Source organism: Platalea leucorodia (assembly GCF_965183815.1).
Source record: "Platalea leucorodia genome assembly, chromosome: Z".
Lineage (NCBI taxonomy): Eukaryota > Metazoa > Chordata > Aves > Pelecaniformes > Threskiornithidae > Platalea > Platalea leucorodia.
In genome coordinates this window covers 71,966,013-71,980,453 of record NC_138858.1, presented here as the reverse complement: position 1 = coordinate 71,980,453, position 14,441 = coordinate 71,966,013, and the positions used below count along the sequence as shown (strand labels likewise).

General features: G+C 41.0%; 1 protein-coding gene across 4 annotated transcripts in view; it reads right to left on the bottom strand.

The window, feature by feature from the left end:
- The window catches only part of NCBP1 (nuclear cap binding protein subunit 1), a 35,385-nt gene that overhangs the window by 17,900 nt on the left and 3,044 nt on the right, over positions 1-14,441 (bottom strand). For 3 of the 4 annotated variants that reach the window (XR_014230682.1, XR_014230683.1, XM_082336172.1), the window contains exons 5-11: positions 12,586-12,693; positions 11,941-12,062; positions 11,383-11,452; positions 6,499-6,714; positions 5,381-5,478; positions 3,941-4,004; positions 541-651 (exon numbers count right to left, since the gene is read on the bottom strand). Coding sequence is in view for 2 of the 4 variants with exons in the window: in XM_082336172.1 (XP_082192298.1) it covers positions 541-651; positions 3,941-4,004; positions 5,381-5,478; positions 6,499-6,714; positions 11,383-11,452; positions 11,941-12,062; positions 12,586-12,693 (789 nt within the window). In the remaining 2 variants the exon portion in view is untranslated. Of the gene's footprint in view, positions 1-540; positions 652-3,940; positions 4,005-5,380; positions 5,479-6,498; positions 6,715-11,382; positions 11,453-11,940; positions 12,063-12,585; positions 12,694-14,441 lie in introns of those variants that run through there. The other variant, XM_082336173.1, reaches the window with a different exon arrangement.

The window sequence follows — 14,441 nt, the reverse complement described above, 5'->3', positions numbered from 1 at the left end:
TCAGCATTTAGCCACTGTGTCTCAGCTGACAGATGATTATTGACCTTTTGAATGCTCCCAGTGGGAGCACTGAGTGGGAACTCAGGCAAGTTCCTTTAAATCATCTGCTACACTTCCTACTAAAAAAAGAGTAGGAGCACTCACACAGTTGTTAGAACAAAAGATCGAGTCTGTCACTTCCTTTCCTTCTCAGCCTTTAATGTGTCTGTGACCATGCCACATGTTGCCCAGACCTAAATGGGCTGCAGTGACAAACAGGAGTATTGTATTTTATCTCCTCACCCAGACAGCCCTTCTTGGGAAGGCCAGAGGAAGTACCGGAACATTATCCAGAAAGCTGAAGAGTCTTGCCCCCTCGGCAAATCTTGTCCTGTGCTAAGTGGGCTGTGCTGTTCTTTCATGTGAGTGGTACAGGCAAAGTTTCATGCAGCTGCCGTAAAATATTATACTGCCAGTATTTATTGCTATCCCATCATCTACAGAACAAACAAAACAAAGACTGCATTTTATAAATGCTCTCCAGAAGCACAGAAAGGATACAACTTGTGGTAAAGAGCCAGGCTGAAGCTTGCACAGTTCAATCAGGAGCGTTGTGTACATGACTTCAATGTGTGGTGGAGATGGAAGTTGAAACAATTCTGCAAATATTACCTGTAGGAGAGGAAGGCACAGAATCAGAGCACAGTCCAACATGGCCTGCACAACCCTCAGCTTTGCAATAGTGGCCATCAATCTTGAACAATTACATACACAAAAAGGCCCATACTATTCTGTCAAATGCATGTTCTGGGAAAAAGAGAGAGAAACTTGCACAGATAGTGGTAACTGTACACTGTACTGATACGGTCCACTCTAACCACCCTTATCATTTTATACTATCACAACACCAGCATTATCCATCTATTATGTCTAATAAATATACCACATAATTGTAGAAATGGGCATAGTTATAATATGACCTACTGCAATGCTACCACATGATCTGAGGAAAGCAGAAATCAACCGGTCCTGTTAAATAATAAACATAAATATTTAACAAAGTAAATGAAGCCTAAGCTTTTAGTATGAAAGACTATTGCATTAAAATTACATCTATATCTTTTCCACTGTGTTCTCCTTTCTCCTATACAAAAAGTTACACAAATAAAGCCACGACTTTCAACTGAAAATTACAACCAGCATTTCAATACAACAAAAATGTATGCTCAGTACCCCTCGGCAGAGGATCCTTCTAAGAAAACTGAAAACAATCCTGCAGTCAACACTCATGTTTTTATTTTCAAGTTTGTCTATAATAACAGCATGTCAATCTTTAAGGGCTACGAAAAGATCATCATTGTACAACATTCATTTCTGAGTTTCTGTTTATTTTGCATGCCATTCTCAACTAGATTTAAATTACACCAAAGGAATCAGGAAACTTTGATTCATTATGGTTCGTCAATTTCCTTTTCCACTTTAAACTTCTGAATGAACACGAAAGAATTGAAGCTTAAAAGAGTTAGCTTTAGAAAATCTTCTTACTAGTGTAAGAAATCAACACCCATTTACAGACTCCACAAACAGGACATGAAAACACATTGACTAGAACTTGTTATTCTAAGGAAGGACTTGAAAGCATGAAGAGGCTAAGGAGCTGGAGAACCTTTCTGTGACAGTATAATTTGGACATACTGTTAAGACAGATATGGCAAAAAGGTAGGGGGGACCCTGTTAGGTAGAAAACTGCTTCTTTTCTCAAGATAGGAAATAACAATAACTGGATGATCATTCATTATCTGTTTGAGATACTGAACAAAACTATATCTGTGATACTCATCACAGGCTCATTATCAAATGTTCAGATTAAGTGTTTCAAACTGGCGTACCATACTTTGTGAAAATAACAAGGCCACAAGAAAGATCAGGACACTGATGATCTGAATGTCCGAACTCTGTCAAGCCTAAGTTGTACCAAAAGCTGTAGAAGCACAACAGGGCACAGCAGTCCAACCACCCAGTGACGCTGCCCAGACACCCTCTGTTCACAGCTACCAGAAATATCCACATATGCATCTGCTATGAAGAAGCTACTGAGAGAAAGGTGCCACATTTCAGTGTTTCGCACAGATTCCAGGTAGCATAGAGCATTCTGTGCTCTGCCTGACAAGCTACGACATGGAGCCTCAGGGACCTCAAAAGTAGGCATGCTTGGGAAGGTATTGACAACCACTTTCAGGCTACATTTACTTCTGCCTAACTGTTATATTCTGAACCTTAAATAACACTTTCCTTTATTTGTTAGACCGTATTATTTCTACAGTTCTGTGACTTACTGAAAAAGTTAGTGAAATTTCACAGATTAACCTGTTAAACTGTTGTTGAAAGCAATATATCACCAACTTGACTATTAAGACAGACCTTACAAGGGAGCTGTAGTAAGCAGAATGAATGGAAGCCTGAAAAAAGCATGCTAAGCCTTAAAAACTCTGTAGCTTCATTAAAAGTAAGCAGTCATAGACAAGTAATGAAGTTAATATTCTAAACTCAAAATCGCAAGAAAAAAGAAATTATTATAGTAATAGTCAAAGAATTTGTACACCAATCTTGCACTTCTTTCCAGTAATTTCATCTACACAAACCTTTGCTGTTTTCACATCCTGCAAGTTTCTGAATCAAATAACTTCCAAGGGCCTTTAGGTAACTGATTTCATAGGAATTGCAGTAACAATTTGTTGGCATTAACGTACAGCTGAGCATCAAGCACACAGCCATATAGCCATATACAGCACCTGAAGATACTGAAGATAAGACCACTGAAGATACTTTGATGTTAAGGCAGAAAATTATTGCTAATTTTAAGACTCCTCTGTTCTGAATTCAGAGTACAAAAAGAACAAGCTGACCAAAAGTACTGTAACTTTACAGCATTCGGAATATTCGTCATTTTGGTGCCACGAAGAATTCTCAATCCCACTTTTATTAAGATAAATCTTCTACGTAAGGTTATTTCTTATTATAATTAGCTCTGAAATTCCTACTTATAGTTACTTCTTCATAAAGCCTTTATATGAGAAGTTGCCATTATAACTGAAATCTCTTAATCCCTTTCAGCTTTTGATGGAAATTAATGAAGTTTTATACAGCTCTGCATCTTGAAAACAGACCTTTGGAAGGACGTAGCAAAAGAAAACCTACGCTGCTCTTTTGATGCATATTACGGTTATTCAAAATTCTCTAATATGGAGGATGCCCCAGAGGAAACACATCGCTATTTCACTGTAAGTTCTTTTCAGGCCCAGTAGAACAAAATCATTTAGAAGATCCAAACATAAACTCATGCAGAATGGCTGAGTCTGGCTGGAGATCATCTAGACAAAAGCCCCCTGCATAAGGCAGGGTCACCTAGAGCAGGTTGCTCAGGGCTGTGTCCTGTTAGGTTTTGAACTTCTCCAAAGATAAAGACTCCACAACTTCTCTGGGCAAACTGTTTCAGAGTTTAATCACCTTTGCAGTAAAAAAAGATTTGTCTTATGTTTAAATGGAGTTTCTTGTATTTCAATGTGTGCATTTCCTCTTGTATTTTAACTCTTTTTTTTTTTTTTTTTACAGTAAAAGTGACTCAAATGTAACCATCTCTTAGACTGTGTGATACATTAGAAGCATAATCTGTAAAACTTTAAAAGTTTGAAAAATGCCAGAACCTGGATTGCTAGTGCAGTAAGAAATTTTGGTACTTGACCAAAGCTCCTATGCACAAGTTGAAATGACAACAAAAAGCACAAAACTAACACTCAACTGTATATAACCCACTCATTTAAAAGCCATTGGTTGAATTCAACAAGGTTCTGTTTGACACCCAAACCAAACTGTAATTTAATGGACCTATCATGGAACTAACTGGGACATGTTACTTGTGAAATAACAGAGCTACAATAGAGGTTATCTATAAAATCCATACCTCTACTATGTGGTAGTTCAAGGGGATCTTGTTATTTCCTGGATAGCTCAACAGCTGTGCAGCACTGCAAAACCATAGATACCTTTAGTTCAGAACATAACACAGCAAATGTGATGTAAAGATTAAGTAACAAAGTTACAGAAAATGCTTCATCCTGGGCGAGAGTTCACGCAAAAGCAGCACAAACAAACCAACAAGCCTTCCAAAGTCTGTCCATAAATCCGCAGAACACTTAGAAACAGCACAAGAAAACACCGGCATTGCCTAAACTATGATTTGTAATTATGTATTTTATCTCTATGTAGTCACACCATTTGAACACTATACTGCTACGCAAAATAGTTTTGCATAAAGAGTCGTGGTGATCTGTAGTTCTGGCATGCATATACTAAAAGGAAAAAAAAACAACCCAACCTAACAACAGATGTTCAAAATGGCTTGAAAGCACAATTAAGCTAATGGGTTATATAAGGAACTCTCAGGCTTCAAATGCTTCATCTTTTAATCAGCTTATTATCACCTAGCATTATTACAAAGCAAACAACTGCTACTTCCTTGATTTTATTTCTACCTGTCTGGCAAATCTTGTACCTCCCTCTAGTCTTTTGCTTTCCTCTGAGAATTAACAAAGACTATCCCAGTAACTGCAACAACCATGAATTTCTAGCTTCTGCTGAATCAAGCAGCTGCAACCAAAAAACTTCATCACGTGCCATCACCAAAAACATTGTTTCTGCCCGTTTTTTGTATACTATACAAAGTTAGGTGGTTTTCATTTGGAAGCATGACACCTGTGGCAAACCATCTTGGTTATCAGCTACCCACATTAGATACTGCTCAGGCAGAAATGAAGAAAAGTGCCCTGACTGCTTCCTGGCACAGACGAATTCAAACTAATTGAACCTGCTGGCCCTGCAATGACTCCCAAAAGCAAGCTCAATTATCTCTGCCATGTAATCCCAAAGAGAAGAAGGCAACAAGGAGGAGCAGGAAGCAGGAGCGTGTTCATAAACACCAGTGCGCCGTCAGCTGCAGATGAGCCAGCCCAAGGCCCACTGTGCCCCAACAAATTACCTGCTTCAAAATTCCAGGAAGCATAACAGAACCCCACACTCCACAGTGCTCCCACGAAGAGTAAGGTGTGTCTGCGTATTTTTTGCAGCACATCCTGTATTATCAAGGAATTCCCTTCCCGAGGAGCCACTGTCCCCCTGGATCATACAGATTCTCCATCATCTGGATATTACAGACCCACAGTATTCCAAGCAACAGTTTTAATGCAGTTAAATGTAGTAAATCAAGTTTCATCAAATGCTCTAGGAAACGTTTAATCTTGAGCTCTTGTCTAACCAGTGCAAGACTCTGCATATCCCTGATGGCACCGAAACCATGGTAGCATATAAAAAGTGCCAGGGCCCCATAATGCTAAGCTCTTCCTACCAAGTCTTTCTCTCTTTCCAGTGGGATTTGATGATGCAGTGAAGGTTCTCTTCTATTACAAATCGTTCAACGGAGTGGCTGCCAGGCATGACAGGGCCCTGGTAAGAAAGAATTACAACTCATGAAAGATCACTGTTAAGGCCACAGGTAGCAAGCTGTCCTACATACATTTACAGGTGGAAAAAATAGTCCAACTTCCACATAAACACAGTGAGGTCTCAGCTGCCCCGTATCCTTCAGGACTGAGAAGCTGGTGTGACACAGTTCCATGAAAACCTCAGACTGATGTTTAAAACAAAATGAATACTAGGACTCATTACAAAAAGAAATGGGAACAAAATTAGAGAACATGATTGTAAGTTCATGGAGCATCCCCTTCTTCCTTTGCTCTGCAGAGCCATCAGGCAGGCTACCACCATGCAGCCTGGAAAAAAAACCACAGTTGAGCTGGAATATGACAAAGATATAAAGCCAGGAATGGCCAGGATGGAGTGGAAAGTGTAGGCAGTCACGGTCTTGTTCATTGCAAAAACCAGGGGCCAATAAATGAAGATGAAAGGCAGCAAACAAAGCAAAGGGAGGTATAAAAGCACTGCGGGAAAGCGGTATATATTCTTTTCCTATTCCTATACAGTTTTGTCTATATATCTGCTGTTGACCAATGCTGGAGTCAGACTGTTGAGACAGATGGGTCTTTCACCCACCGCAACTAAGCACTCCTTTGTTCCACAACATACACCAACAAATTTTAACAGATGAGTAAACAACAGTCTTTAAATATTACAGTAAATAGCTAGCCTGGAAAAAGACTCAAGTTACCAACTTTATGGAAGGGAAGTCTAACTCTGTGAATGTAGTTTTACTAGAGGCATTAGAGAATTCAATCAACGTCATTCTAAATGAAAGCATCACAACATCTAACTCCCTAAATTCTGCTCCTCACAGATCTGTATGGTAACTTGGTCACCTAGTTAATTTCTGCAGAAGTACCAAAGCAGAACTGCGCTGGTCTTCAAACCACTCACTATCCTGGGAGAGGGGACATCACATTTTGACCAATAATGCCCCAGGAACCTAACTGTGAAACCCGCTCACCATCCCCCACAGCAATCACATACCTCAGGGTCATCTGTGTAGTCAAACATCCTAAAAATAACCCTTGGCATCGGGTACACTGAATCTTCGGTGTGAGGCGGAGGAGTGAACGGAGGCAGATTGTGTTGCAGCGCTTCACAAAGAATGCTGTCAAAAGCCAAGTAGGGCCTCAGAATGTGTCGTTCTTGCCAACGGTCTTTTTTCAACTTCTGAATCTGAGACCAAAGGCAGTCTAAATACTGAAGGAAAAAGGTGAAAAACATCAGATGCACTGAATCTCGTAACAAAGCTGGCAGCTCCCGGAGCTATCAGAAATGTGTTTCTTAAATTCCATATTCCATTCAGAAAAAAACAAAGTTTCTTATACTGCTGATTTAGTAAACCAAGAAGTAATCTAAGAACTCTAAGCGCCAGAGCTGCTCCTAATTCCACACAACATTGTGTTAGTAAAATTTAACTGCTGGCAGGTTTTCAAACACCAACAGGCAGCCCAGGAGATGGAGCGTGACGGCCATCATTTGAATCTGCCAGCGAAACTACAGCAGTGAATGTTACTTCAGTCACTGCTCATTGATGGTATTAAAAAAGACGCAGTATCAACATTAAAATTGGAAAGACATTCTGTAGGACTGCCATGCTGTTCCCAGAGCAATCAAAACTACCAGCTACTGCATATTCAAGACAAATAGAATACTACAAAACATTAAATACCTTTACCATGGTTTTCAACACAATTGTAAGTCCCAGCATCCTCCCAGAGATGGCACAGACACCAGTGCAACTGGCAATAGGCTTGCTTTGTTTAATTACTCTCTTGCTAAAAGCAGTCCAAGAACTCTGGAGGCCTGTGGCCTTACTGAACACAAGTTTCAAGTTATAACTGGTGCCAGAAATGTCTTTACATGGAAGTGCTTTGCATTTACTGAAATTATCACACTACAAAATAGGAATAAAACTAGTAACAACTAGCACCTGAAGCGAACAGTCATGTTTATGGTACACTGGGTAACACATGGTCTCAAACACACTCTGCTAATCTCTCCTCTATTGAACTAAATAAGGAAATTCAAATATTGGGCAGGCAAAATACTCATGTTGACAAATCAATCATCATCAGACAGCCTGTCTCTCCAAATTATGATTAACGAGACAATTGTTAAGACTGTGATTTAATCGGAACAGTGAACAAAATGTAAGAGGGCCATGATCCAAAACTTCCCAGATCAATTTAGATCTCACTTTCCAACTAAGTTTATGCTCAAACTTAGGGGAAAGGAAAAAACCCAAGAATATCCAAGAAGGCAAATTCCAACCCAAAGTAGCCAGATGCCACCTCTCCCCTCCAGTATTTTTGGCTTAATTGTGAAAGATGGCATGGTAACTGCTGCCTACAGTTTCTACATACTTGTTTAGCACTTCCTGGAGCTGAGAAAGCGAAGCCACTACCAAGGTTTCTTTCTTGCAAGATGGACGTCGTCAGATCCCAATGGATGTGATCAACAAAATAACAGCCATGTCTCCACCAACCAGCAAAAAGGAAACACAAGCTTTCTTGGGCGTTGTGGGGTTTTGGAGAATGCGTATTCCAAATTACAGTCTGATCGTAAACCCTCTCTATCAAGCCTTCTCTATCCGGAAGAAGAACGATTTCAAATGGGGTCCTAAGCAACGACAAGCCTTTGAACAAATTAAAGAGGAGACAGTTCATGTAGCAGCCCTTGGACCAGTCTCGGCAGGACAAGATGTAAAAAATGTGCTCTACACTGCAGATGGGGAGACTGGCCCTACCTGGAGCCTCTGGCAGAATGCACCAGGGGAGACTCGAGGTTGACCCTTAAGGTTTTGGAGTCAGGGATACAGAGGATCCGAGGCCCGCTATACTCCAACTGAAGAAGAGATATTGACAGCACGAAGGGGTTTGACTCGCTTCAGAAGTGGTTGGCACTGAAGCACAGCTCCTCCTGGCACCCCGACTGCCACTGCTGGGCTGGATGTTCAAAGAGAGGATCCCCTCTACACATCATGGAACTGGTGCTACGTGGAGTAAGTGGGTCGCACTGACCACATAACGGGCTCAAAGAGGAAACCCCAGTCACCCAGGAATCTTGGAAGGGATCACAAACTGGCCAGAAGGCAGAGAATTCAGAATATCACCAGAGGAGGATGTGATGCATGCTGAAGTGGCCCCACCGTATAATAAACTGCCAGAAAATGAGAAGCAATATGCCCTGTTCACTGATGGGTCCTGTCGTCCTGTGGGAAAGCATCGGAAGTGGAAGGCTGCTGTATGGAGTCCTATACAACAAGTCACAGAAACTGCTGAAGGAGAAGGTGACTCGAAGTCAGTTTGCAGAGGTGAAAGCCATCCAGCTGGCTTTAGATATTGCCGAACGAGAGAAGTGGCCAATGCTCTATCTCTATACTGACTCATGGATGGTGGCAAATACCCTGCGGGGGTGGTCACAGCAATGGAAGCAGAGCAACTGGCAGCACAGAGGCAAACCCATCTGGGCTGCCGCATTGTGGCAAGATATTGCTGCCCAGATAGAGAACCTGCTTGTAAAAGTATGTCATGTAGGTGCTCACGTACCCAAGAGTCAGGCTACTGAAGAACATCAAAAACAACCAGCAGGTGGATCAGGCTGCTAAGATTGAAGTGGCTCAGGTGGGTCTGGACCGGCAACAGAAGGGTGAGTTTTTTACAGCTCAGTGGGCCCAAGACACCTCAGGCCATCAAGGAAGAGATGCGACATATAGATGGGCTCGCAATCAAGGGGTGGACCTGACCATGGACACTATTGCACAGGTTATCCATGAATGCGAAACATGCGCTGCAATCAAGCAAGCCAAGCGGTTCAAGCCTCTCTGGTATGGAGGACGATGGCTGAAATATCAATATGGGGAGGCCTGGCAGATTGATTATATCACACTCCCACAAACCTGCCAAGGCAAGCGCCATGTGCTTACAATGGTGCAAGCATTGTAGAAACCACTGGATGGCTGGAAACATATCCCATGCCCCATGCCGCTGCCCAGAACGCTATCCTGGCAAGTCCTATGGTGACATGGCACCCCAGAAAGAATTGAGTCAGATAACAGGACTCATTTCCTAAACAGCCTCATAGACACCTAGGCCAAAGAGCATGGCATTGAGTCCCCTATCACATCCCCTATCGTGCACCAGCCTCCGGGAAAATCAAACGATACAATGGACTGTTAAAGACTACAGTGAGAGCAATGGGTGCTGGGACATTCAAACATTGGGACAGGCATTTAGCACAGGCCACCTGGTTAGTCAGCACTAGGGGATCTGCCAATCAAGCTGGCCCTGTCCAATCAAAACTTTTACATACTGTAGAGGGGGATAAAATCCCTGTAGTGCACATAAAAAATATGACAGGGAAGACATCTGGGTTACTCCTGCCTTGGGCAAAGAAAAACCCATTTGTGGGATTGCTTTTGCTCCAGGACCTGGGTGCACTTGGTGGGTGATGCGGGAGGATGGGGAAGTCCAATGTGTACCTCAAGGGGATTTGATTTTGGGTGAAAATAGGCAATGAACTGAACTGTATAATGTTAACTGCTATATAACACTGTATGTCATCACTATATGGTGGCTATATGCCATATTAACAGTATTACAGTAAGAATCGCCCAGATTAATGAAGAGTTAACTTTGATGAACCCAAGCAAAGTGCAGCAGTGATGGAACCAGAACTGGCTTCAGCATGCAACAATCCAGCACCGCATACCATCTTTGCTGCCCTGAAAGGCTGTTATGACACATGGAGCCCAAAGTCATGGACTAAATGAACTCAAAGGACATTTCAGAGGGATGGCCCATAGACTAAAGGAATGATATCTGTGTGCATATATCATAAGACAGGGAAAGAGGTGGTGATTAATTGGAATGTATTGGAAAGTGTAAGACCTGGGCGTGACATAGATGGCATAGCATGAGGGGTGGATACTGCCCTGGTTTCAGATGGGGTAGAGTTAATTTTCTTCCTAGTAGCTGGCATAGTGCTGTGTTTTGGATTTAGTATGAGAATAATGTTGATAACACACTGATGTTTTAGTTGTTGCTAAGCAGTGCTTACACTAAAGGACTTTTCAGCTTCCCATGCTCTGCCAGGTGCACAAGAAGCTGGGAGGGAGCACAGCCAGGACCAAAGGGCTATTCCACACCATATGACGTCATGCCCAGTATATAAACTGGGGGGAGTTGGCTGGGAGGCAGTGACCTTCCAACCTTAACGATTCTGATTCTATGACCGCTGCTCAGGGATGGGCTGGGCATCAGTTGGTGGGGGTGAGGAATCGCATCATGCATCATTTGCTTTGTATATTATTATTATTACTAATACTACTATTCTACTTTATTTTATTTCAATTATTAAACTGTTCTTATCTCAACCCACGAGTTTTCTCACTTTTACCCTTCCAATTCTCTCCCCCATCCCTCCAGTGGGGGCGGGGGGAGTGAGTGAGCGGCTGTGTGGAGCTTAGTTGCTGGCTGGGCTTAAACCACAACAGGAAAACATTAAGGGATAAGTAAGGAATTACATTCTGCTTCTCACAAAGGCCCTTTTAACACAAAGCCCTGTATCAGCAATTCCAAAACAAATACTACAATTTACAACCATTCCTCACTTTGTAATATTTTCTCAGGGGCCTGTCAGCAAACAACAAAACAGTCTCCTGCTCACCCCATACAACCTTGTATTTAGGCCCAAGCCTTAGAAGAGAATTCCTCATGTAGAACTTGTTAGAATTAATGACAAACAGGAGACAATTCAAAGCATTAATACTTTCAGAGGTGCTTTTTAATTTAATGATAAAAGAACACCTTACCAAAAAACTGTTCTTCAAACTTTCTGAAAGAATGCAATGTAAAGTCCACTCACCTCTTCTTGTGGATGTGGTTTATCAGCAGTCCAAACTTGTAGCATGGGTACATGAATCTTCTGGCGGCGTCTGTTTACACAGGAAAGAAAACCTGACCTTTAAAAGACTAACTTAGAGCAGGAATTTTTTCTTACTGCAAGTGTACTACTATTTGATCTCTTCAGCTGATGAAGTCTACAGTACATAAAAAGCAGGTCTGTGATTACTTAAAATATCTCTGTTATCTAATCTTGACAACAATGTTAACTTGAAGCACCTAGACAGAAAGCAGTCACACTGCAGAGCACTAAAGCAACAACCTATCAGTATTCACAGCACACTCACAACTGCAGCTGCTCCAGCATCAGCGGAACAAGACCTTCAACATACCCTAGAACTAGACAAGACAATAAAACTTTTCAAATCTCTCCACCTATTCTATTTTCAGGGTTTTTTTCTCCCCACCGAATGGTCCAGACCTAAGACTTTAGAATACTTTTAAGTGAGCAACAATCAAAGCTATTAATCTATACTTGAATAGATACTGAAAAGAGTATTTTTAATGGGTTACAACTTACTTCAAATAGCTTTCTGTCTGAGACAAGAGACGATCCATTTCAGCATCTTTTTTCTCATACAACTCCTTTCCAACCCAAGGCAAAGATGACAGAAATGCAAACATATACCAGTCACATCGTACCTATAGGAAAGAAATATACTGAAATTTAAGTATACAAGTAAGCTCTTTCATACATACCCCCCATTTTAATCTAAATTAAAACACTAGCAAAACTATTCTTTTGGGAGGATGTAAAGACGAGCAGCTAAAGATTGGATTGGCAAGCCATGAAAAAAAAATATATTCTTGCTTCAAATGTGTAATTTTTAACTTGAACCATGACAAGCAGACTTAAAAAAAGGTATCACTTTCACAGTCCTTCTGCAGATTATTGGTATAGCAGAACAAGCCAGACACCATGCACTTGCCAAAGTAAAATGAATTCACTTCAGCTACCTCACTATAAAGGACCATACTTTCTTACTGTATGCTTGTATTTTCTAATTGCCACAGGCTCCTTTTACTCAAGCTAAGGAAACTGCACATGACAGTCCATTTAGTGTGCTAGCTCTAAAACTTCCCTGTTCTAAGCATAAGTACAGAAGCAACAGCACAGAAAAATTGTGAAAACAGCACTAGAGGAGCCTACAGATCTTTTGCTTACTTGGGGTACGTCTTCCTCCTGTGTCACACTCACAAAGTTCTCGAACATAGCTACCATGGAAGGTGCAGCTATTACATGACAATTCACAAGATCAGATAGAAAACGAACCTAAAAAAGACCAAAAAAATTGTTTTAAATGAATACTTTTTAAACTGACTTTACAAGAACAAATAAACTTTACTTAAACGACTAAAACAAACCATCGATAAAAGTACAATATTCATCCAGTACTATTAAGGCAGAAATACTGCACACTGTACAGACCCACCTTTCAACCCTGGAAAACAAGTACCATAAACACTGCCTCATGTACTGTTCATTATAATGTCTGTAGTCTGTTTCACTGCAATAACATTGCAAGGATACTATACCTAACTAAGAAAGGGTGGGAAACACCAGTATGCATTCAAAGACAGACATGCAAACTGATACTACAGAAAAGAAACCCTGTGCTTCTATCTACTCTAAATGGTATCAGATCACTAAAATTACAGAAGTAGAAGGAAAAAAAACTTCTAAAAAGCTGAAGATGGACTGATCCATTGCGTCATGAGTCCAGATGTGGACTGGGAAACAGCAGTGCTGAATCTGTATGCCATTATACATGATTAATTTCTATAATTTATTCATAAATACAGATAGTTACACAGAAAGAGTCTACGTAAAAACTGCTGGCATTTTCAGGCTTCAGAAATGTGACAGACTGATTGCGTGCTGGGAATCAAATGGCCTTATTTGCCTGGGAAGAAAAAAAATCTTCACGGCAGGAATATATCCTTGATTTGGCTGCACTCTAGTAAAAAATCCAGACTGACAGAAATGGGAATTCAAGTAGAAAACATCTGGGGCAGAGCAGTGCCCTTTTTTTTTTCCCCTCTCCCCTCTCTTTTGATTTGTACCCTGCCTTCAGACTCAAACAAGGCACTAGTAGGACCCAAGCTCTCCCAGTATCACCACAATCTTAACAGACAATATAGGTTAAAATTCTAGCAATTAAAATCTCGCATATTTTTTCTTAAAGGCTCATTTTTTCTTAAGGCACATTCACAAAAAGTAGTCCAAAAAAGCAACACAAGTATTTTGATCTGAAGGCACATCATTGACAAGAAGTCTTGGGAAAGCAAATTGGGCTAAGCAGACAGTTCAGTAATCAAAGAGCAACTGCAATAGAGAAAAATACCAAAGTCTTACTTTCCAGATATTCATTGCTCTCAACGGTCTTTGAAAAGTCTTTGACAAAGCTGAGGAAAGTTTTCCACTGCCACTCCCTTAGTTGTTACTCTCACAAGTCATTTGTGTATGAGCATGACCAGAGAAGGTGAAGCTGAAGCCAAGGGACAGAACATTCAGAGTTCTAACGAGGATCTTATTAGCAAAAGTGTCCCACAGCTGAACAGCAATGCCTTGACAAAATACATTGAAATACTTAATTTTCACAAGCGGGCTTCAAAAGAAGCTGGGGAGCTTGGCACTGGACTTCTAAATCAGACACCGCTGAAGCCCTAATACCTTTTTGCAGACAAAATCTATAAGCTGCCAGAGCTGAGCAAATGGTTTCAAAGACAGACAGCACTTAAAACTGCCCGCTTGATCTTCGATCTTCACCCCTCATTAGCAGAATGACAACACGGGCCTGATAAAAGCCATCAAATACAGCTTCCAAGAACCAGACTGTTGATTTTCTTTTCAGTTTTTTTTTTCCACAGGAGCCACAAGAACATCATACATCTCTGAACACAATGAAAGTGTAAGACTTTCATCTGTTACATTTGACTGTAGAACAGGTGGCGGGGTGAGCACCTCTGTTTACTGCAAATTAATTTGTCACTGGGAAAATATACAGTTGGAAGTCAATT